The 24640-nt window shown below is 38.1% G+C and overlaps 1 protein-coding gene across 1 annotated transcript in view; it reads right to left on the bottom strand.

The window, feature by feature from the left end:
* Exoc4 (exocyst complex component 4) overlaps positions 1-24640 on the bottom strand; it is a 714919-nt gene that overhangs the window by 656955 nt on the left and 33324 nt on the right. The window contains exon 4 of the mRNA XM_041675392.1: positions 6710-6894. Within this exon, the coding sequence (XP_041531326.1) occupies positions 6710-6894 (185 nt within the window). The remainder of the gene's footprint in view (positions 1-6709; positions 6895-24640) is intronic.

Raw genomic sequence — 24640 nt, 5'->3', positions numbered from 1 at the left:
TCCATTCAGAATCATCCACAACACATCAGTTGATGCACATCAATGTGTATTATGAGTGACGTGGGTTAACAAACAACATGGTGCAAATGGGGAAACTATGTTGCAACCTATACTACACCACATCCAAAAGTAACTCCCACCATAACTTACCCAACTCCCACTGCCACTATAATTTATCCAAGGACTTTCTGGCCACAATTAATCACCCAACTTGCTAGGAACTTCTTCATTATGTGTCTGATTTTCAAATCCATGAAAACTGTTCTTTCATTACTTTTTTTTTAAAGAACAGTTAGAAATCTTCCAGCTCGTAAAACATTTGTTCTTAATTCCTTGGATTAGTCACTGCTAATCCTTGGATTAGTATATATAGGTTCAACTATTACAAAATTTACAGGTCCAGCTCATTTGGTGGATTTCATTGTCAAAGACTGACGGGAGTTCACAAAACATTACACTGTAAATCTAATAACTAATATGTTCACCTCTATAACCAGAATGGCTAATACAGAGACTGTCACAGAGCAAATCTTCATAAAAGTTGGTTAAATCAAACCGAGCTGCAAAATAGCCATCAAAGATAACATGCCCTGGGTAAGAAATCTTAACCAAGTAATGAGACAGGATTCACTAGCATAGTAACTCCATATATTTCTGAGATCTAGCTGAAAATACAGAAACAACAGTGAATAGTTTAGAAATCAGAAAATATTGAGAAAAAAAAAGAGCCATGCCCTCAAAGAGCAGATCAAGGGTAAAAATACAGTAAACTAATTCTTCCCACACAAAAATGAACACCAAACCCACAGGATCTACGGTGTCCTCTTAGCGGTACAATACTTCAGAGGATGCACAAACCCACAGGATCTACGGGGTTCTCTTAGCAGTACAATACTTCAGAGGATGCACAAAGAAGTAGGGTCAAGCCAGGTGGTGGCGCACGCCTTTAATCCCAGCACTCAGACAGGCAGAGGCAGGCGGATCTTTGTGAGTTCAAGGTCAGCCTGGTCTACAGAGTGAGTTCCAGGGCGGTTAGAGCTACACAAAGAAACCCTGTCTCAAAAAACCAAAAACCAAAAAAGAAAAAAAAGAAAAGAGAAAGAAAATAAAAGAAGAGAAGGCAGAGTACTGACCCAGGATACACACAATCTGTCAAGATGAACTATCTTTTAAATAATTTTTCCTTTTCTTTGTATCACATTTTCCATTTTTTTATTTCAAAATCCTCAATCAGGATTATCATTTACAATGCCTTCATATTTACAAGTTCTCCAAATATATCTACAAAACTACTCTTTCCTTCATACCATAATTCCAACATAAAGCAAAGTTTACTGCTCTGCCAACAAAAGATTTTGGATGGGCTGGAGAGATGGCTCAGTGGTTAAGAGCATTGCCTCCTCTTCCAAAGGTCCTGAGTTCCATGATGGCTCATAACCATCTGTAATGAGGTCTGGTGCCCTCTTCTGGTCTGCAGACATACACACAGACAAAATATTGTATACATAACAAATAAATAAACAAATATTTAAAAAAAAAAAAAAACCCGGGCCGGGCGATGGTGGCGCACGCCTTTAATCCCAGCACTCGGGAGGCAGAGGAAGGCGAATCTCTGTGAGTTGGAGACCAACCTGGTCTACAGAGCTAGTTCCAGGACAGGCTCCAAAGCCACAGAGAAACCCTGTCTCCGGGAAAAAAAAAAAAAAAAAAAGATTTTTGATGCCTTAGAGTTGAAAGTTGGCATGTTAGACTATGAGGAATTATTCAATGAGGTTTACACCCTACCTCCTCCAGACAGATATGTAAGCTGTCTTCCTATCATATGTTAATATTAATTAGTCAAAAATAATCCTTTCGGGGCTGGAGAGATGGCTCAGTGGTTAAGAGCATTGCCTGCTCTTCCAAAGGTCCTGAGTTCAATTCCCAGCAACCACATGGTGGTTCACAACCATCTGTAATAAAGTCTGGTGCCCTCTTCTGACCTTTGGCATACACACAGATAGACTATTGTATACATAATAAATAATAAATAAATATTAAAAAAAATAATAATCCTTTCAATGAGACCACAGACATTTTGGGTAGGACCTAGTATCACTAAGAAGAACACAAGTTTTTCAATTACCTCATATGATGATAAAGTCAGAGGCTCTATACAGAAATATGACAATAACCCACTAAAATGTTCTTCACTCCCCACTTCGAACTTCCGCAATAATGAATGTTGCACATAACCTTTTGCGGAGCATTCTAGATAACTACACATGTTTATGATTGCATGTTAAAGACACATATGCTCATATAATACACGCTGTTTCAATTTGATAGTACATCTCAGAAATCTTACCAATCAAGCATCGAGATCTTTCTCATCCATTTTAAGCTGCTGTGTTATATGAAACAACCATGCTCTTCATGATGAGCATTAAAGGTATATGAAGTTTGGTGGTGGGTAAGGAAGTTGGTTTGGGGGTTCCCTTTTTGTGGGGCATGGGATATGTCATTTCATTGTTGAGAGAGGGTGACATAGCTCTATCGCCCACCCCTGAGTGTGCTAGAATTTTGGCATACTCCACTGCACCAAGCTGAGTTATATGGTTTTTATATGGTTTTCGTGCTGTTATTAACAATAATTTTGCAATGAATATCCTACTATATATATATATATATATATATATATATATATCTTCATAAACTGATAATCTGAACTTGGAAATGAAATTCCAAGGTTAAAGAAAGAATAAATTTTACAAAAAGCACGTTGGTTATCCAACCAAAGAGAGGAAACTATTCATAATCCCCACCCTTAACAAAACAACATGCTATGGATGGCTTTGGCTAGCTGATTTTCAAGGTTGCATTGCTCTAATCATATGTTTTGGAATAAATTATTTAAAATTTTACAAACTGTCTGAGTGCTCAGAAAAGCAATTCTCTACTTATAGTCTCATATGTTAATGCCTATCAATTTTACCATATGATTTATTTCTATTGGCTAAAATCTTTTATATGTAAAGGATAGGTACCTAAATTTTCTTCAAAACAATAGCTAAATTACCTTAACCCAGGTAGGTGTTCTAAATATTTTCCCTGTCCTATCCTATACTGATCTAAACTAACATCAAAAAATAAATAAACAATAACGTTTCAGAACTCTTAATTTGTCCCAGTAATATTTCTACTTTCATCCTATGCTGTTCTGTTTCAAGCAGCATTAAAATATACTTTAATGTCACATGAGGAAAGCCTTCCCCAGAACTTCCTTTTTTTCATTTTGTCTTTGTTTTTGTTTTGAATCACTGTTACATACTTATTCTTCTAAGTAGACTTCAGATGTAAGTCTCAAACACATCCGCTGGGTTTAAACGAAATAAATATCTACATGCTGAGAATGTGGCAATCTTCCCATTTATTCATTTCTTCCGAACACAGCTTTTACTATTTCTCTCTCTCCTCTATTTCTTCTTTCCTACAACCTATCCAGACATCTTTATTTATTTCACTTTATTTTGTGTATGTGCAGAATATACACATCCATGTGAGCGGGATGTGTGCACACCCATGTGGAGACCAGTGGTTGATATTCGATGTCTTTCTTAATTGATTCTCCACTTTCTATTTTTTGAAATAGGATATCTCACTGAACATAAATATTACTGATTTGGCTGATTGGCCAGCAAGTTCCTGATGTCTGTAGGTCTCTGTCCCAAATGCTGGGGTCACAGACACATAGCTGTTTTATGAGGATGCTGAGGATTTGAACTTGGGTCCTCTTACAGTAAATGTTCTTAGTTGCTAAGTCATTTTCTACTTATAATTTTGTTGTGTTTTGTTTTGTTTTACACAGTGTTTTCACTCTTTAGCTGGCACAGAATTCATTATGTAGTCAACCAGTCTATAGCCCACACAAAAATCTCAGCTCTTCATATGTGATATCAAAGTAGATGCTAGAATGAGAATGTTTAAATGGAGATAGAAGTAGGGGATGAAGAAGATAAAAGAGTGGGAAGAAAAGTTAACCAAAATGAAAAATGTATGAAAAATCATTTTATAAGCTATACTTATCATTTTATAAGCTAATTTGAGAAAAAACATGACTTTCTTCATGAGCATTCTAATTACAACTTCTGGACCACTGATGATTCATTAGCTGAGACTACCATAACAAAGTGGCATAAACTGTTTGGTAAAAAATGACATTTGGGCTAGCAAGAGGGCTCACCAGGTAAAAGCACTTGCTGCCAAGCCTGAAGCACTTAAATCCCTGGGACCCACATGTGAAAACAGAGAACCCACTTCTTTTTACCATCCTCTGACCTCAAGGCATATACAATTATTCAATTTTTCTTGCTAATATTTTGTTTGTTTGGTTGGTTTGGAATTTTTGTTGGGGGGGGGATTGTTTTGGTTTTTTGTTTGCTTTTTCAAGACAGGGTTTCTCTGTGTAGCTATGGCTGTCCTGGAAATCACTCTGTAGACCAGGCTGGCCTCAAACTCACAGAAATCTGTTGTAGGATATTAGTTCAAGATGTATTACATCTATTTATGTTATGGCATATTTGTTTAATGATGCTAAGTTATATTGCATTCTTTTATGTTGCATTCGTTTAACTCTGAAAAGCTGTGTTACTCCGCTATCTAAAACACCTGATTGATCTAATAAAGAGCTAAACAGTCAATAGCTAGGCAAGAGAAGGGATAGATGGGACTGCCAGGTAGAGAGAATAATATAAAGAAGAAATCTGGAGAAGAAGAGGGAGGAGCAACAAAAGGAAGAGGGAGGAAGACACCAAGGGCAGTCACCCAGTCAGCTACAAAGTAAGAAGGAAATAAAGATAATATAGAATAAAGAAAGGTAAAAGCCCAGAGGCAAACATAGGTAAAGAGTTAGAAAAGCTGGCAAGAAACAAGCCAAGCTAAGACTGGACATTCATAAGTAAGACTAAGTCTCCATGTATTTATTTGGGAGCTAGATGGTGTGCCCTCAAATGGGTTAAAAAAAAAAAAAAACAAAAAAAACTACAGAGCCTACCTGCCTCTGGCTCCCAAGTTCCCAAGTGCTAGCATTAAAGAGGCATTAAAGGTGTGCACTACAATGTCAGGTTTTCATACTAAAATTTTAAATTAAGACTTAAATTTCTTGATTTACTTTTGGTTTTCTGACACTTCATGTTTCTGTCCTGTTTAGGGCTCATGACAATTATGTTCATGCAGCACACTGCTTCATAGAAGTTGTTGAATCTTGCTGCATACAAACATAAAGATCAGAAAAGTTCATCAATAAGCAAATATTTTGGTGACTTTCAGCCAGGCTGGGTAGACCTTAGGTTGGTTCCTCACATCAAGGCAATGGCAGAGGAAAGAGAGAACATAACCAGCACAAATGTTTCAAGACTGACTCATTTATCCTAATGACTCACAAAAGCAAAGGCCCAAACCAAAAGTAATAATGCACTCACCCTCTTAAGGAAGCGGGGAGTAATGTTTTGAACATTACTGCTCCAAAAATATGACCCCCTCAAAAAAAAGGCCACCAACAGTCGTGGCACATGCCTTTAATCCCAGCAATCAGGGGTCAGAGGCAGGTGGATCTCTGTGAGTTCGAGGCCAGCCTAGTCTACAGAGCTAGTTCCAGGACAACTAGGGCTGTTACTCATAGAAACCCTGTCTCAGAAAATAAATAAATAAATAAATAAATATTATAAGCCAACAACAAATTAAAGGAAAGGAAGTTTCTTGTTGTGTGGTTCAGAAAGGTAGATATACAGGACAAGGTGGGAAAACATGGTAGCTGATGACTTCATAGTGGGGAAGCATGGAGGCTAGGACTCTTCCTATCTCAGTTTAACATATGCTCAGCTGTCTTTCTCCATCTCCCTTTTTATTCACATCTCAATCTCAGCCCACAGGATGAATCTTCCTAATATATTCATCCTCTCAGAAAATACAATCACAGATATACTCGAAGGTATATCCCAATAATACTCTACTCATTTGTTAATCTAATCAAGTTGACAATCAAAATTAACCAATACAATATCTAAATTATTGTGACTGTTTCACATATCTACTGAGAAATCTCAACCTGAAGTCTCCAAATTTTTCTTGCTTTCTTTATTTAAGTAAAAACCCTTCCCAGAGATAGCGAAGCATTGATTATAAATGTACACAGACATTCACACAAAATTCAAAATGATTCTGTGTTATGATTTATCCAGCACCAGACACTGGAAAGAAGCTCTATTGCTCACAGTGACCCCAGTAGAATACACTACTAAAAAGGCAACCCATAGTTACCCTATTTACATCAAGCCTTGAAGTAATTCTGTAGTAGTTACTAACTTCAGTTCATATATCTCTGTAATTTTTATTATTGCTGACCTCACTATTCAATTTAAGGAGTTCTTTCTCAGCTCCCTCTAAGAGCATAAGAGTGTCTCTGATCCCTATGTAACAGGGCCACAGGAGATATTTCTTACACACCCTTACATAAGAGGACCAGAACAAATATACAAGGAATAAATGAACACACTGTGATGTTAGCCTCTATGGATATGGCATATTTGCTATTATAAAACCATCTATGAGTTCAGAGGCAGCATATTACAGGACGAAGAAAACAAATCATAATGTTCTGGAATACAAAGTATGTTTCTTCAAATAATGTCACTGCCACAAGACACTATAGGAGAGACACTCTTTAACCAACCTCATCTTCCCTTTTTCTTTGTTACGCTGCACAACTCGGCTAGTGGATTTGATGTACAGGTGCCGGTGCAGTTCCTCTATGAGAACCAAGTGCAGGTTCATCTTCTTGCTGTGAAGTTCCAGCCTGAGGTCACTGAGTCCCTCCACCTGGAGCAGTGGGCCCTCCAAAGACTCCACTGCTGACACCTGAAAGGGAAGAGAGCCAAGTAAGTACAGCTAATGAATCTTGCCATACTATAAGGAAGAAAGAACAGGAGTTTCTGAGAGCTGCGTATGTAGTATCAGGCTTGCAGAGTACCATGTGGATTAACCTAGTATGGCCCTTGAGGTTTTGCTAAGATAAATAGAACACAAGAGAAAAAGAAAAGAAAACCCCAACAAAGGACTATATAAAGGCATGTAAGACACACAGCAAAGCTCTAGGTACTGTTTACTCCTATACACATTGCTTGCCCAAAGACGCATGTAAAATAACTATATCAATTCATATTTTCACTAGAATCTCAAACGCTGATGGTTGAAATCAACTTCTTTTGAGGGGGGTATTTTTAGTTTGGGTTGTTTGTTTGGGGACAGGGTCTCACTGTGTGACCCTAGGTGGCTTCACACTCACATTATTCTTGCCTTAGGCTCCTGAGCTCAAAACCACCACACTGGCTTAAATCAACTTTAATAAAACTTACTCTTTAAGACAAGTCAAGGCACATTGCATGAATATTTTATTAGCTTATTCTCAAGGTGATCATGAGCTAAACAGAACTCTGTTGGGTAAGGTCACGTATGTATCTATAAAGAACCAAGCAGTCTCTCTCTCATTTTTCTCATATGCACACGCATTTGGAGTTAAATGCACTTTGGCATGCACACTACTGGTGGGAAGTAACAATCATGACCTCTTGATATCCTGATCCATTCTGATTAAACAGAGGGAAATGAAATGGAGAACCGAAGATAACAAAGAAGATGCTCTTAAGATGGCTTAAGGGATTTTAAAGACAAGAACTAAATGATTCAAATCATACAGGAATGCCTGTAATAGAGAAGCTGAAAGACAGGGAACCAAAAATAACTGACTCTAAAAATTAAAGTGATAACTGTGGTGAGGAGGAGCACATGAGTTATGATCTCATTTCTTTGTGTAAATTCAATTAGTTTTCCATGTGATAATGCTCTTTTATATTTTGAAAGGAAAAGGTGAAGGATGTATTAAGTATTATTACTCAGGAGTGGGGCAAAAGGTGAAGGGAACTTAAAGGCTACAGAGAGCAAAAGGAAGATGAGGAAGGAAAAAATGGTGACTTCAACCTAAGCCTGAAGAGAAAAAAGAATCCCAGCTACCTGAAGAACTAAGGATATGGTTATTCTCTACATAGGATATTTTCTCAATATTTCTGATTGGGGTAGCTATGCGCAATAATAACACCGTTTATGAATGGGTGATACCATTAAAACTGACTATAGATACAAATATGACCCTAAAAACTAAAAAATTCATGTAAAAGCAATAGTTAATAAAAATCATTAAATGCATTGGTGATCAAAAATATTAATGACAGATCTACAGTGGACAAAGGAGTCATCTGGGAGCTTTTAGACAATGAAGACAGAAAGCTGTGGCTGTCAAATACAGACCAGCCCAAAATGACCTAAACATAATAATAATGAAGTGCAACAGCTCACCCATAACACATCACTTGTTCTGAGAGGTGATATAATCAAATGTCAGTACCAAATAAGTTTTCTTAAGTTAAAGCAGGAAAGAATCAAGGAGTGGAAGATTGACAAGCCCTGGGCCAGCTCTGCCCTCTGAAGCCTGCCCATTCATTTTCACACTGACTTGTAACTGCCCCTGCTATGACAGCCCCTGGGCCCTGTGCAAGCTACTGCCAGTAATTCCAAATGGAAAGGCAGACTCACAAAATGATCAAAGTGTCCCCAAGGAGGAAAAACAACAACAAATTCATTTATACTCATGCCCTAAAAATGGATTTTAACTCAATCTCTAGTGAAGAAAAGAGGATGCATTAACCTTCAGTGACATCTACATTCAGAAAATAAAAAATAATTTGGTAAACCACTGGCCCATCATATAGCCTTATCCCTTGAGGTAATTAAATCCAGCCAAAATATTTAAGCTTAAAAACTACTCACTGCACCTCCACACTTGACTTGCTTGTAGGAAATCACAAGAAGGGATTTAATTCATCTCCCAAAGACAAAATTATGCAACAATGGCAACTTCCAAAGACAACCAAAAAAAATTTTTTTTGGAGAATGGGGTGATGTTCAAGACAGGGTTTCTCTGTAGCTTTGGAACCTGTCCTGGAACTAGCTCTTGTAGACCAGGCTGGCCTCAAACTCAGAGATCCACCTGCCTCTGCCTCCCGAGTGCTGGGATTAAAGGAGTGCACAACCACGACCTGACTCAAAACAAAAATTTTAAACTTCAGGTAAAACAAAACCATGCCTGGCAAACAGTGCTCACATGTGGGAGCCCACAGAAGTGGGTCCATTCCACCTTGACTGAAGGTCAGAGAGCTCAGGCCTAGTCTTGCTCCTTCAAAGCTATTGACGAGAGGTTTGAATAAGGTGTGGATACTAACAAAGATATCTTGACTAGAGTGTAATTACTTGGCGTTTTGGGTATTATTACGGTCCACAGAAGTGGAGGATCTGTACCACCTCGACTAGTAGGTCAGAGAGTTCAAGCCTATTCTTGCTCCTTCAAGGATGCTGACAGGGAGATTTGACTTAAGGTGTGACTACTAACAGGATATGTTAACCTGGGTGTGGTTACTAAGTGTTCTGGGTATCATGAAAAAGGATTTTTCTTTCTTCCCCTCTTTTGGCTTGGGGTATTTAAAGATAATAATAAACACAGGTGGATTCAGTATTCACTGGATTGCCCTCCCAATTCTATTCTATGTCTCTGTCTTTTTCTTTCTTATCTCTGTTCCTTCTGCCTAAAATTTCTAATCCATATGCCCCTACCATGGACCGTGTGAACCCCTTCAAGAATGGATCCCTAAATTTACAGAAATTAATTTTAACAGTATCTATTTATTCTAATAATAGAGAAAACTCACAGTAGATTTATATGGTGTTTAAATACAGCATTTGAGCAAGTGTTCTTCAACACAACATTGTCATTTAAACAACAAGCTTTCTGACTGTCCCCTTAAAACCAAATATAATTTACACACACACATCAGGGTAGTCACAGAACTCCAAACTTAAAAACCTCAACATAAAAGACAATAGAAAATAGCCTCTGCGGTGATTTGAATGAGACTGACCCACAGTTCATGTGTTTGAATGCTTGGTCTCCTGTTAGTGAAACTACTTAGGAAGGATTAGTAGATGTGGCCCTGTTGGAGGAGGTATGTTATCAGAGGTGGCCTTTGAGGTTTCAAAAGTCCCCACGAGGCTCAATCTCATTCTTTCCTGTAGCTTGTGATCAGTTGTGCGCTGACTGCTACTTCTGCAGTGCATTGCCTTCCTACCTGCTGCAACGCTAGCTGCTGGGATATTTCTGTAACAGGTCTGAGCATGTTGCTGTTTGTTGGAATATGGAAGATTTGGAGACTTTGGATTAGGACAGCAGCTGAATACTTTAAGCAGGGCCTAATGGAGATGATAGTAGTGCTGACACCATGTAAACTATGAAGACCCAGCGCAAGAGGTTTCAGAGGAGAAGAAAAGTGGCTGCTTCTGCCATTGTCCTAATAATCTGCTAGAGGCTAAATTAAAGAGTTTTAGAATAATGGCTTTGGCAGAGGAAATCTCAATGTAGCCTAGTATTGATTGTGTGATAGGGTTATTGGTGATCAGGCGGATCCATGGCATCTCTCTGACTCCAAAGAGAGTATTTCCTTTCAAAGAGAAATACAAAATGAATAGTTTGAGGAGAAAAAGAGCACCAGGAAGTGTAATGGTGAAGGCAAATCTTGTGCTCAAGGAGATAAGAAGTTTAAAGAAAAGCCTGATGTTAAATGAAATCAAAGGAGTGGTAACCTCAGAGCAAGATCAGGCCCAGTTAATCCTGAAACCTGTGAAAGGAAAAGATCTGAGGGATTTCCTAATGCCTAAAAAAGAAAGAAAGTTATGTAAATGTTATTCTAGAAGGGGCACTGCTGCGGGAGTCCCCTCTGTATGCTGTGATTACCATTAATGATTAAAGAAAACTGCCTTGGCCTGTTTTTTTATTTTATTTATTTATTTATTTATTATGTATACAGTGTTCTGTCTGTGTGTATGCCTGCAGGCCAGAAGAGGGCACCAGACCCCATTACGGATGGTTGTGAGCCACCATGTGGTTGCTGGGAATTGAACTCAGGACCTTTGGAAGAGCAGGCAATGCTCTTAACCACTGAGCCATCTCTCCAGCCCCCTGCCTTGGCCTGTTGATAGGGCAGAACTTAAATAGGTAGGGGAAATTAAATTGAATGCTGGGAGAAAGAAGGTGAAGTCAGAGATGCCATGGAGCCGCTGGAGACAAATGCTGGTTAAAATCTTGCTGGTAAGCCACATCCCCAAGGCAATATACAGATTAAGAGAAATGGGTTAAATTAATATAAGAGTTAGCCAATAAGAAGCTAGAACTAATGGGTCAAGCAGTGATTTAATTAATACAGTTTCTGTGTGATTAGTTAGGGTCTAAGCTAGCCGGGAGGCCTCCCTGCTCCAACAGGGCACAGGTTCCAATCCCAGCAAGCATTAGAACTTGGCAGCACTGGCCAGGTGGTTCTGGATTTAGAATCAAGAGGATATAGGACATAGGTTGTGTAATCTTCCTCCCCAGTCATGGAAAGCCACTAGCGCCAGACCTGTGACAAGGAAGTCCCTACCCAGAGGCCCAGAGAGAACAGCTATGAAGGAGAAACCAAGATTGCATCAGAGACCCGAGATGTTGGAGGTGACACTGCTGCCAAGGAGAGCTGTACACGGAAGTGGAGCCAGCCCAAGGGAGGACAGTGTGCTGCAAGACTGGAGGAACCCTCTAAAAATTTCAATCTTGCTTTTGCTCAATATTTCCCCTCCATATCCCCTTTCCTCCTTTTTAGAATGGTCATGTATATTAGGTGCCATGGTATGTTGGAAATATGCAAGTTGCTTTTCCCCTGTGAGATTGCCTTGAGTCTCAGGGGAGACTTTGAACTTTTGAAACAGCATTGAAAATGAAAGTCTATGGAGACTTTTGAAGTTTAACTAAATGTATTTTGCATTATAATATGACTACAAGCCTATGGGGGTCAAGGAGTGGAATGTGATGTTTTGAATGAGAATGGTCCACAGGCTCAGACTTAGGAATGCTTGCTTCCCAGTTAGTGGAACTCTTGGGAAAGATTAGTAAGTGTGGCCTTGTTGGAGGAGGAGTGTCATTTCAAAAGCCAACACCAGGCCCACTTTGTCTATTTCTGCCTGCAATTTGAATATCACTGAGAGTTCTGAGCTACTGCTCCAGAACAATGCCTGCCTGACATCCACTGTCTGTCAAGATAACCATAAACTAACCCTAACCCTCTGAAACTGTAAGCAAGCCTCCAATTTAAGCTTCCTTTTATAATCAATCAGCCTTGGTCACGGTGTTTCAGCACAGCAACAGAACAATAACTAATATATGCTCTTATTTCTATAAAAAAAAACACAAAAAAATTTTAGAGGCTTCAAAATTACTTACAAAGTTAAAATTACAGAAGTCAATCAAGCTTTTTAATATACAGAAAATGGCCAGTTTATTAAATTAGTTCACAAAGTAAATCAGTTTTCCCATCACAGGAACAAAACACCAGAGATAAGCAACTTGTAAGGAGTAAATTTTTTATTTTGGCTCATGGTTTCAGAAGTTTTCAGTCCTTGATGACCAACTTCTATTATTCTGGGTTTATGGCAGCACTATATATATATATATATATATACATATATATATATATAGAGAGAGAGAGAGAGAGAGAATATGTATACATGTGTATATAGAGAGAGAGACAGAGAGAAACAGAGACAGAGAGGGAGACAGAGAGAGAGAGAACAGGAACATGTGAAAGAAGGAAAGAGGACACCTGTTCGCCTCACAAAGCCAAGAAACCAACACTCTCTTCCAGAGCACCTCGTCCCATGATTCTACCAATCTATCACTTCCTGATATTTCTACCACCCAAGAGTGTGCCACAGCCTGTTGGTCATAAGGATATGAGTCTCTGAGGGAGTGAACTGACTCAGATGACTTATCAAATAACATGCCAATGAAGCAGTAAGAGAAATTTAAGATACTGCTATATTAAAAGATTTAAAAAAAAAATAAACTGGGTGGTGGTGGTGCACACCTTTAATCCCAGCACTTGGGAGGCAGAGGCAGGAAAATCTCTGAGAGTTCAAGGCTAGCCTGGCCTACACAGTAAGTTCCAGGAGAGCCAGGGCTATACAGAGAAACCCTCTCCTGAAAAACAAAAAGAAAAGATACAAAAAACAAACTGGCTTTGGGAGGTTAAAATTATCAAAATCAGGTTCATAAATATGGCAATGAAAGAGAATGAAAAAAAGGTTACAAAGACTCACTGAAAACCACATCTTGCAAAAGAACAGATCAACTTCACACAAAAAAGATACCTTTGCTTAGCCACCTGTCCAGCTACTGCCTGTTTATAGACTTGAGCTGGCACGTCGCTGGTTAGTGATCCTTGTGGCCAAAGACAATAGTTTTGAAACAATCTGGATAACTTTTCTAGTGTAACCTTGCAAAGATCTAGTCTTTGCCTCCTAGAATGTGCCTGTGATTTGTGAAAGCATGTATGGCTGGGAATAAATAAGCCCACTTATTCCTGAGGAAATACATTTGTTTGGAAAGCCATTCTACCTGTTATTATTTTGTCCGATAAACCTAACAATTTCAGGAGCAAAGACTAAAAGCTTTGGTGTATCTGGGAGGTCATATTGTAAAATATTTTATATAACTCTGAAGAGTACCCCTTCCTGAAATTTGTACTAAAACCTTTCCTTAATGAATTCCCACTTAGCTAAATACACACACGCAACACAACCCTGTGTATGTAACTGTACAGGTGAATTAGGAATATTTTTTACTAATAGACTATAACACCACAAGTAAGAGATATGAAGTGGAAGAAGTAAATCTAGTTGTTGCCACCCACTCAACTTTTGACTATGACAGCACTTATGGTTACAAGTGCTACTCCATGAAGAAAATGTTAGGTAGGCGTAAAAAGAGTGAGGCGTATATAAAGAGACTAAATGGAGTCCAATCAGGGCTCAGAGCAATAATGAAGTTTTGGGGAGGTCTTAAGGGTGTATAGGAAAAGCAATCTCTAATGCTAACTTCTCTCTAGAGGAAGGTTTTTTCTGTTGTTGGTGGTGGTGGTCAGGTTGTTTTGTGTTTTTGTTTTTTGTTCTCTGTGGTTATACACTGTCAGTTTCTGAAGGCCTCAGGGTTTCTGACAGTTGGCCTGAGACAGACTTCCTGGAACAGCTGAGGTAGCTGTGGTACAGAGCAAGGACAAGTGCCTGGAGCAAGAACATCTTTTCCCACTAAGTCCTCAGCCTGTATGCTAATCAACAGTAATCAGGTCAGACAATCAAAACTGCACATTCTTAAACCAGTCTGATAACACAGCATTGATCTGACCTATTCAGGGCCCCATCTCCCTCAGGAAGCCCAATATCTCCAATGCAGACTCAGCATGCTCTCACCATTACAAACAAGATGCTGTCTAGCTCCACTCTCCTTTCATTACTGCCAGGGTTATTGCATGTTTTTATTTAATAAACCTTCATCAGCTCAAATGAAGGGTTGTTATTAGTTGAGCTAACAGCCAAATGATAATGCCCCAGAGAGATCTCAGTGCTTGTTGGTGCATTAACAAAGAGAGAAGGGGGGCTTAGGTCAAGCACACCTCAAGTAAATGAGGTGATATTGGGTACTCAGGGCTTAATGCAATAGACTGCCTGAGAGATAATGGAATTTACAGAATAAAGCAAATAATATGAAGTTATTGATAAGTGAATAAAGGAAGGAAAATAAAGTATCAGCAAAATGAAAGCCCATCTATGAATTTCTTCTTTAGACTCTCTTCAAATCTATCTCAGAAAACAAAGTCCAAAGAAACCCAATGAGAAGTGTAGTTTCATCAAAGATCTCACCGCATTACTACCTTACAAACAGACTCTTATTAAGCTGTTCTTAAATTTTGTTTGGACAAGCACTCCATTTAAGTTTTTGTTTCTTTTTTGATCCCTCTATCATGTATTCTGCCACAAATAATTCTCAAACTTCATTAAAGCAAAATTTTTCTTCTTTTTTAATTTCTGCCTTGAAGCAAGGCCAATTGGGTCTTCTAAGAAATTCCATCAGCCCAGACTTCACAGAATAACATTAGTTGAGAGGTGAAATGTATGAACCTTCTATATTATATGAGATCTTTAAAGGCTAACTAGGTGCCTATCTTGATTTTATATGAGGAGGGAGGGTGATATTGTTTCCTTAAGCTTTATTTGCCTTCCAAACTCCAAAAGCAATAAATTTTTAATCAAGGGAACTTGAAAGACACAAAAATTCACAAAGGAGAACTTCATTCATCAGAAGTTCTTAAGCATGTCTTTCTTTTTTCATTTTGTAATAATTTAGAAACATTAGCACATAATAAAAAATCTATCATCGTGTTGTGTTATCATAACAGTTTATACCATGAGTACATCAAAAATGACTTAAACAAACTCCCTATCTCTAATTCATTGCAAATGTCATACTCTCACAAATCTTATATATATGATATATATGACATATGATAGTTATATCCATATAAACAGGTGCCCTTGAACACAGAATAGTTGAAAAATCTTTAACATAAAATTCTACAAGAAGAATTCAGATTCAGGGGTTCTGAGACATAAAATCAAATTAAGAGTCTTATTTATTCTAAAAAGCCTTACCTACAATAAATAAACAAATGAAGTCTTACTTTCCTAATTAAACTACATTTAACACCTTATTGAATGAAAAACGAAATAAAAAAAGGCATAACTGCTCCTAGGTACTATGGAGGAGTTTGCTGTACATAAAAGGGAGAGCATAGCCTGAGGCAGGGACATCTGGGAGAGTCCAGAGTTAGCATGACCAGACAGCATTGGACCATGTGGGGTTGGAGAGAGAGACAAGAAAGAGCCTCAGACCAAGAGGGGGTGGCTTGGGCTAAAAGACTGGCCAAGAGAGTAGATGAAAAAAACCAGGTAACCATATGGCTGGATAAGGGAACAGCAACTGAGGGAAGGACAGCCCAGCTCCTGGGCTAGAGAAGCTCAAGGGTATGTAGGTATGAGGTATGCCAGCCAGGAGGGCCTGAAACACATAAAGACTGAGGGACACAGGGAGAACTTGGCAGCCAGGCCATATTTTGCTTTGATATGTTTTGATATGTTAATGAAACTTCAGTTAGCCTTTTGTCCCAGGGTTTGGGACCTAACACAAAAAAGAATTGTAAACTGCATACAGGAAAGCTGGGGGGGGGGGGGGGCCTGGAGCTCCCTTATTTGAATCCTATGTTCCTTTCAATTCTCAGTTCTCACCAGCACTCTCTGAAGAGTATGCACGTGTAAGTTTTTCCTAAAGCAGAACACTGGGAAAGACATTCTTTTAACAAGTGTCCCAATCACTCGAACTTACATAGCAACTTATTTGCTATTCTGAGACAAGAAAAAGTTTTAGAACAACACTCCTAGGAGATCTCAGAGCATCTCTTCAAACTCACACTTAATCCAGACCATCTCAGCCGTATTTTGCATGTGCCCATAAACACACTGGAAATGCTGAGCAGTCTCACCAGCCCTTTACTAACAAACATTCTGAATATCCCCTAAAGGAAAGAGGGTGTTTCATATTAACAGCTAAGGAAACACAACTAATAAGAATCAGGACGAACCTCAGAGAAAAACAGACATTGTAACACGTTAATTCTATCCTGTCAAGGTAAATAAAAATTACCAAGCATTCTCAGACCATAATCAGGTTGACACACATACATCTATCAACAATGCATGTTGCCATCATTTAAACTGGCACAAAGATCTGATTCACATCTGGCTGAAGATCAACCAGTCAAATATCTGTTTGGAGAAGCCCATAGGTGAAACTGAAACCAAAATGTAATGGATAACAACAAATAACTTGGGCATTATTCTGGACCACTCCTCCTTTAAACTCAAGTGTGTAAACACTCAGATAGTTTGCCTGACTAAACGTGTACCTAGTGACACTGGCATCAGGATAGAAATGCTGCTTGCTCAGTGTCAACAAGTCCAGGACTACCAGTAATCTGTTCTTTTTATTTTGCGCTTGGTAATAGTGATAACAATGATGACACCTATAGCGTTTTAAATCTTTATACTGATTGACATTTGATAGAGTACACCTTGCATGCAATAGTTCACCTTTATTATCACAACAACTCAATAATGTTTATCATTTTTATAGATAATGATACCAAGAATCCACCTGTCTAGACTGAATGCACTGGTGATTTGTGGAGACAAGACCAGAATCTAGAACATCTTAGATTGAAACCCTTTTTGTTTCGTTTCCACTTTGTCACACGAAACACAGCCATCATGTGTCAAGCAGTAAAGTTGTACCCCAATGTCAATCCATCAAAGCCAAACAGTAAATCAGACCAACAGCAAAGATGCAAGAGATACATGAGCAAGATTGGAGTCTTAAGAGTACATAGTCCAAACCTGTTGAATCACCTAGTTTAACTATTACACTAAGCTCTTTTAAACTGCATAATCTGACTCTAACATCAGAATAGAAGCCAGGTGGTCATCACCTATACCCAACCCACAATAGGGGATGGCAACAAAGCACCTCCAAACATTTCTACATGAATGTAAATATCACTAATGTAGTTTTACACAAATACTTGCTTTGCAACTATTAATACTTTGAGTTGGTATTAAATAAAGGCAAGGGCAATGAGTCCTGCTCCATTCTACCAAGTTAAACGCTACACCATGAATTTCAAACTTAGCCAAAAACTGACATTACTTGGAGACTGTCCAAAATGACCAAAGCCAGTAGCTATACAACCAGTCTGGGTTGTGGCCTACACTTTAGAATTCTTGGGAGATCCTCCAATGGACAGTTTAGGAATCACCACTCCAGACAAATTAAATGAAAAGTGCTAAACCTCATAAGGGGTCACACAATGAAACAGAATTTCTATTCATTTTAAAAATGAAAGAAGTAGCCAGGCGGTGGTGGCACATGCCTTTAATCTCAGCACTGACAAGGCAGATGCAGGCAGATCTTGGTTAGTTCTAGGCCAGCCTGGTCTACAGAGTGAGTTCCAGAATAGCCAGGCTACACATTGAAACCCTGTCTCAAAAAAAAAAAAAAAAAAAAAAAAAAAAAAAAAAAAAAACCAAGAGCTAAATGAATAGCAGATTTAAGAAAAGCAAAAATTAAGATACCTACCAGATCATCTGATTTTTAGAAACTCCAGCCATCAAAGTCAAATATTAAAAAAAAAAGTTTGAGCTGAAGGAAAAATGGTTACTAAAAAGCTCTGCAATTTTATTCTGTAATAAAAAATTAACTGCAGCTACTACAAACATATTCGTTAATTTGGTACACAAAAGTCAACTCATTTAATAACTTTATTTGTAGCTTTTCCTAACCTATCGAACAGAAGTTTGAGGAAATGGGGACTTTCAAATGTGGCTAAAAGTAGCCTCAGAGGATTACCCCAAAATAACAAGCCAAATTAAGCCTGCCCCACTCTCCCTAGTGGCCCTTTCTTTCTGCATGTCCCCCACTGTTCTGATCCCAACCAGAACACTGTTTCCCATCTCTCACTCAGCACATGACCTCTTCCAAAGTAAAGACCACCTTCACAGACAACAGGCCAATAATGGAAGCAATCAGCAACGCCATCACCATCTGTAATTCTAATTCCAGGGAATCTGATGTCCTTTACTGGCCTCTGTGAGCACCACACATACAAGGAGCAAAGATATACATGCACACAAAACACCAATACATATAAAATAAATTTTTAAATTTAAAAAAATTCTCATCTTTTATTCAGTTATTAAATTTGTGTCATATTGCTTCTTCCCTGACAAATTAATACTATACAATGTTAGCCTCAAAAGTTGATCCTGAAATTATGAACACATAATTATGAACATAATTATGAACACATAGCCATAGCTATGATTATCAATCACAGTACTCATCCCTGACATATTTTCAATGTGCTGTGGGGAAACCCATATAGAATTCTAGAATGTTTGTGCAGTCACCGAGCCACTGCCGGGTTGATGCCCATAAGCCCACTATATGTCCAACTCCTGATATCCATGATGCTTTTACATCAAGAGTGACAGTAATAAAAAAAAAAACTCTCAAGCCAGGGAAACTGATCTTACATTTGCCTGGTTTTGTTACTTGTCCATTCATCACTTGAGAGTCAATGCATGATCACCTCCTCCCAGTCCATAAGGAAGAGAAAACAAGTTCAGTATGTCTGCAATTTCAATTTCACTGGCACAAATATGAACGGCCTCTGTGGTTCATCATCCCTGAGATCTAAACCAGAAAGAATAGCTGAAACCAGCTAAAAATCAAATCAATACTATTAATAAGCCATTTCCAACTGAAACTGGCTTATATCTAATGATAATGACTAACAGGTTAGCATATTTAGTTACCTACTGCTTACAACACATGATTAAACATGTAGTTGTAATGAATTTCCCATGAAAATTTACTTGCTATAGGCTGAATGAGGAATTAATGACAGAGAATTTGAATTCCATCTATGCCAATTCACAGAAATATGGCCTAGAACTTTTGATCTTGATCATCCATCTGAGCATGTGCTAAGGAATACTAGAACTCTAACTACAAAGCTAGTCGTGCCACTGCTGATGGCAAGAGTGCTAGTCCCTAGGGGCAAACTCTCTGGCACCAGCGCCATGACTGGCATAGAGTGTTTTATGTTCCCACCACCACCCCCACATACAGCAGGCTGCTGCTGAACCTGCACTGGGTCTGAGGGCAAAGTGCTGCAGGGCCCCATCCCTACTGTGCCTATTGGTGCCAGAGGCCTTGACAAGAGCAGAGCTGACACAGCAGTGCCCGAGGAAACATTAGCACACTCCCAAAACACCACTCCCACCACTCGAGTGGCCATAAAGAGGCACCCAGCCCCAACTACTGATTTTACCACCCAACATGGCCCCTCCAAATAGTGGGTCTGTCTAACCTATTACAACACACACTGCACTTAAAACCATTAGTTACAGTTAAAAATGCTTTACCAAGATTACATTATGGTGCCCAACTGGCACCAAAGCTAACAAAATACCACAAGACATAAAATCTGAAGAAAGCTACTTATAATAAAAGCCACCTTATACAAAAGACAGGCAAGAGCAGTTTCTTGCCCAAATGGCTATCAAACTCCATAACGAGCCTCTTCGATGCCCATCTTCCTCTTGAAGTAGATTGGTGCTGCCAGGAGCAGAGTGTCTCATTGTCATGAAAAGTCCTAAGTTATTAAAACATTAAATGTCCTATTCTGTAATCTTTGAAAGACATGAAGAATGTCTATCTAAAATATATCTCTATATATCTAGAAAATATTAACTAACATGACTACAAACTTGACTATTATGATTATCTATTAACTACCTATATACATTACATTTTTAAATGAACTACACAATCACAATACCTTAATAAAGATCAGAAATACATATACATATAACAAAATTGACCTTAAATCTCTATCAATAAAGCAAAATCTATACTAATGCAAATTATTCATATCTATATCATATCCCCCTTTAAATGTAAAAGAACATTTATAAACATTTTTTGGGAATATGGGCGCAGTTATTTCTCTCCAAACTGCTTCCTGCTGAATGGGGGCGTCGTTAATTAGGTCTTTCACGGTATAACCTGTGTGCTAGTTTCATCTCAGTTGGCAGTTGAGCGAAGCAATTTTTTGAAGGCGTGCACAGGAACCATTCAGAAGGACGTGGTCTATCATACCAAATCGGGATAAACTGGACACAAAGAACCCGCAGAGAGAGGACTGCTGAACTTGCCTATAGGTGAGATGATCCTTCGGGGTTCCTGATTCATGAAAGAGTCTGCGAGACATTCTGCAGGACACAACAGATAGTGACTGAACTGACTTTGAATTTTCCTGCTTTATGGAAATGTCTGCTGGATACCATGGGCCTGAAAGCTGAAGATGGATGCCCCAACGGTACAAAAGAACTTTGGGTGACTGTCCAGGCAGTGAGATGTCTTTGTCATTTCTAGAGTTTGAAGTTTCTTAGTTCTTGTTTACTTAGGTAATATGATATCTTTCTGGAGTCTTTGATGGAGTTAAGAATAGTTAGTTATAGTTATAGTTTTCCTTAGTTATGATAAAGATTATTGTAACTTTTACTTGATAACTGTTTTGTTATATGTAATTTTGCTATGTTAAAGTTAAAGCCTTCTTTTTTGTTTAAACAGAAAAAGGGGAAGTGATGTGGGAGTGTCATATATCAATCTGTTGATTTCATTGGTTAAACAATAAAGAAATTGCTTGGCCCTGTGGGTGGAGTAAACAGAGCAGAACACTGGAAGGAAGAGGAAGTGAGGTCAGTCTCGACAGCTCTCCTCTCGGGAGCAGACGCCTGAGAGAGACGCCATGCCACGCTCCCGGCATGAAGCTCCGACCCAGGATGGACATAGGCTAGAATCTTCCCGGTAAGACCGGTTCTCACAGATTATTAGAGATGGGTTGATCGGGATGTGAGAATTAGCCTGTAAGTGCTAGAGCTAAAGGGCCAAGCAGTGTTTAAAAGAATACAGTGTCCATGTAATTATTTTGGGTAAAGCTAGCCGTAGGGGCGGCCAGGTGCTGGGGATGCAGCCCCGCCGTCCCTATTACTACAGTCAGGGCTGTTACACAGAAAAACCCTGTCATGAAAAACAAAAAAAAAAAAAAAAAAATGATTGAACAAAATTAGAAAAACAATTCATGACAAGTGACATATTCAGCAGAAAGAAATATTGCAAAAGAACCAAATAGAAATCTTAAAAATGGCAACCATAATAAATAAAAGTTAAAAATTCAGTTGGAAGTCTTAACAGTAGACTAAGCCAAACATAAGAATATAGAACTTTAAAATACCGATCTTGTGAAACAGCCTAGTCAGACTAGTGGGCTGTGGGATCATCAAGAAATATAGAGAGGCTAATTACCTACACTGTATAATGTTTCAAATTATCACACCAAATAAAAATGTACAATTAAAATAATGAGCTAGTCTTACATTCAGGTAATATTCATGTTGACTAAAAAGGTGAAAAATGCTTACTCTAGCCCTACTTCAACTTACTACCAACTCAAAATAAGTCCACCTCCAGACCAAATTTTGAGATTATAACATACCCTTTCCTATACTACCAATTTAAAGACTAAATAACTATCAACATTTAAAGAATTTATAATGTGCACTTGTGATTACTTTAAATCTTTCAACAAACCTCGGAGGTATATAGTAGTGTTCTTAACTCAAACGGTTAGTAAAGGTAAATGACTTGGCCACAAATCATGCTGCTGTTAAGAGTCAAAGCTAAGAGATTCAAGTCTAGGTCTTCCATGCTGTCAGATACAGCTCTCAATATCATTAAACAAGTTCAAAGAATCATATGAACTGAAAATACTACTATATTTTTATTACAGAATTCTAGAAAACTACTCAATTAAATAGCTGCCTATCTCAGATAAGGTCATATTTTCAAAGTATAAGGAAAATAACTCCATTACATAATGCTCATAGAAAGGTATCCCAAGATCCTTTGGGGGAAAGAGAACTACATAAATATGTTATTATAATTATCATAATAATCCTCATTTAACTATATAGCTATGGATTCTTTTTGTAAAGGCATAAAAATAAAGACAAAATGATTAAAAAGACATTCAAAATCTCTACAATCTCAGACAGGCTTAGAAATGAAAATTTATTTTAGTCATAAGCCTTGTGTGACTGTCAGCTAAAGTGCCTCTAAACGACTCACACTGGTTTGGCTTCTACTGATTGAATGCAATTATGAATTGACTTCTATGGCTGATAAATCAGAACTTGTGTAAGTGGTTTTCAAAGCGCTCCCTGCAATTTTCATATGATGCAGACTTCTACACACAAATTCTCCCTGGGAAAAAAAAAGTTTATAAAAATATTAACTCTCATGAAATACCTTCCTGGTTACTCATGCCACTGGGAAGAAACTGCTTTTCTTATATTAATAATTGTTTCTAGAATTAATCAGTCATTGTACATTAAAACCAGCAGCTGGAGTGTTTTGAGTGATAATGAAACCTGTAACAAGGCATCTTCAGCCGTCTTTTCAAGACAATAAGGGAATTAAAATTTCAATTTAAATGCAGAGGTTTGAAACACGCTTCACTGGCAAAATTACTTCAATTAATGTGAGTGGAATACAAAGGACAGACTGCAGAAATGTGGTGCAGCAACCAGAAATTATGTCATTAATGTGCTTGCAGCAACCAGCACAGTGCTGCACAGGTCTAATTTAAACCATACATATCACAACGCTACAGGCTACAATATTAATCAAGCCTCTGATTTCTATGTGGCTTCTTGTTGGATCATTTTTAGCTTTTCATAAGCCAACAGTAACTGTTTACTTTAAAGAAGGAACAAAAGGATGGGCCTATTTGCAGACATTACCTGTCATGACAATTTAATTATTTTATGAAATAGTCTGGTTATCATATCAAAAGAAGAAATGAAATTCCAACTAGAAGCCAAGCCTACAGCTAGAAGGCAGGTCAAATTTTAAAAGAGGAATGGCAGGAGGTGGCAAGAGCCATGGGTCACCACTGATTTATTTACTGTGGGTTTATTAACCTATCCTGTGGAGGGGATCAAATTACTACATATCTGTGTCTGCACCTGCCTTAAAATGAAAATGCAAAGTCTTCTGTCAAACAAATTCAAGGAAAGCAGTGGGGCTTGAAAGACTGGATGGTTTGTCTTTACTTCCCTCTGATGCATTTTAGTGATGATTTCCTTATGGACCCTACATTTTCCTTAGGTACATTTTATTTGTAACAGCACATAGCCATGGAGAAAGGAAATGTAATTGTTTTTCATATGAGGTCCAGTAAAACAGTAGTTGCAGAGCTCATACTACACTCTTATATACACAAGACTGTCGAAGAATATTCCCAACCTTTTGTGGACAGAATAGACAAATTGTTGTACATGTGGGTATACCAACTTCCTGAATCAAGCACAATTACCTCTTCTATAAAATAGAAATGAGACCAGAAATCCATCTATCCTAGCTGTAAGAGTGAAAAGAGTAGATCCATTTACCATACTTAATATCAGCACAAAGTAGGTGTATAACCATATTAGCTCTGATGAAGTTGTTTTGCTAATTTAAATATTACAAAAGGTTAGGAATCTGCGTAACTTGTCAAAAAAATAAAAATAAATTCACCAATCAGAGGAAATAAAGCACAGTTCCTGGAAAAAAAATACCTTTAAGAAATGTCATTTCCTCTATGTATTAAAATCTCTCACGTAGTTCACCACTGGATAATGATTTTTAACTCTGACTCTAAGAACATCACTGTGGTGGGCAAGATATAAACTCCACAATCAGTGATCTACCACATACATAAAAGCAACTGTATGATAATGAAATCCATGCTGCTTATGAAAACATAAAGAAAAGCATGTAGTATCTGAGATAGTCAGAAAACTGAGTAAAATTTAAGCCAAGTCTTAGAGGACAGTATTGGGAATCACTCCAGGAAAATACATAGTCAATTAACAAAAAAAAGAAAAAGAAAGACAACAAAATGGTTCATGAGATAAAGGT

The sequence above is a fragment of the Microtus oregoni genome, unplaced genomic scaffold (assembly GCF_018167655.1).
Source record: "Microtus oregoni isolate MIOR12 unplaced genomic scaffold, Mior012 000026F_ref0000081, whole genome shotgun sequence".
Lineage (NCBI taxonomy): Eukaryota > Metazoa > Chordata > Mammalia > Rodentia > Cricetidae > Microtus > Microtus oregoni.
Note: the sequence above shows the minus strand (reverse complement) of the source record. Positions and strands in the feature narration are given on the sequence as shown.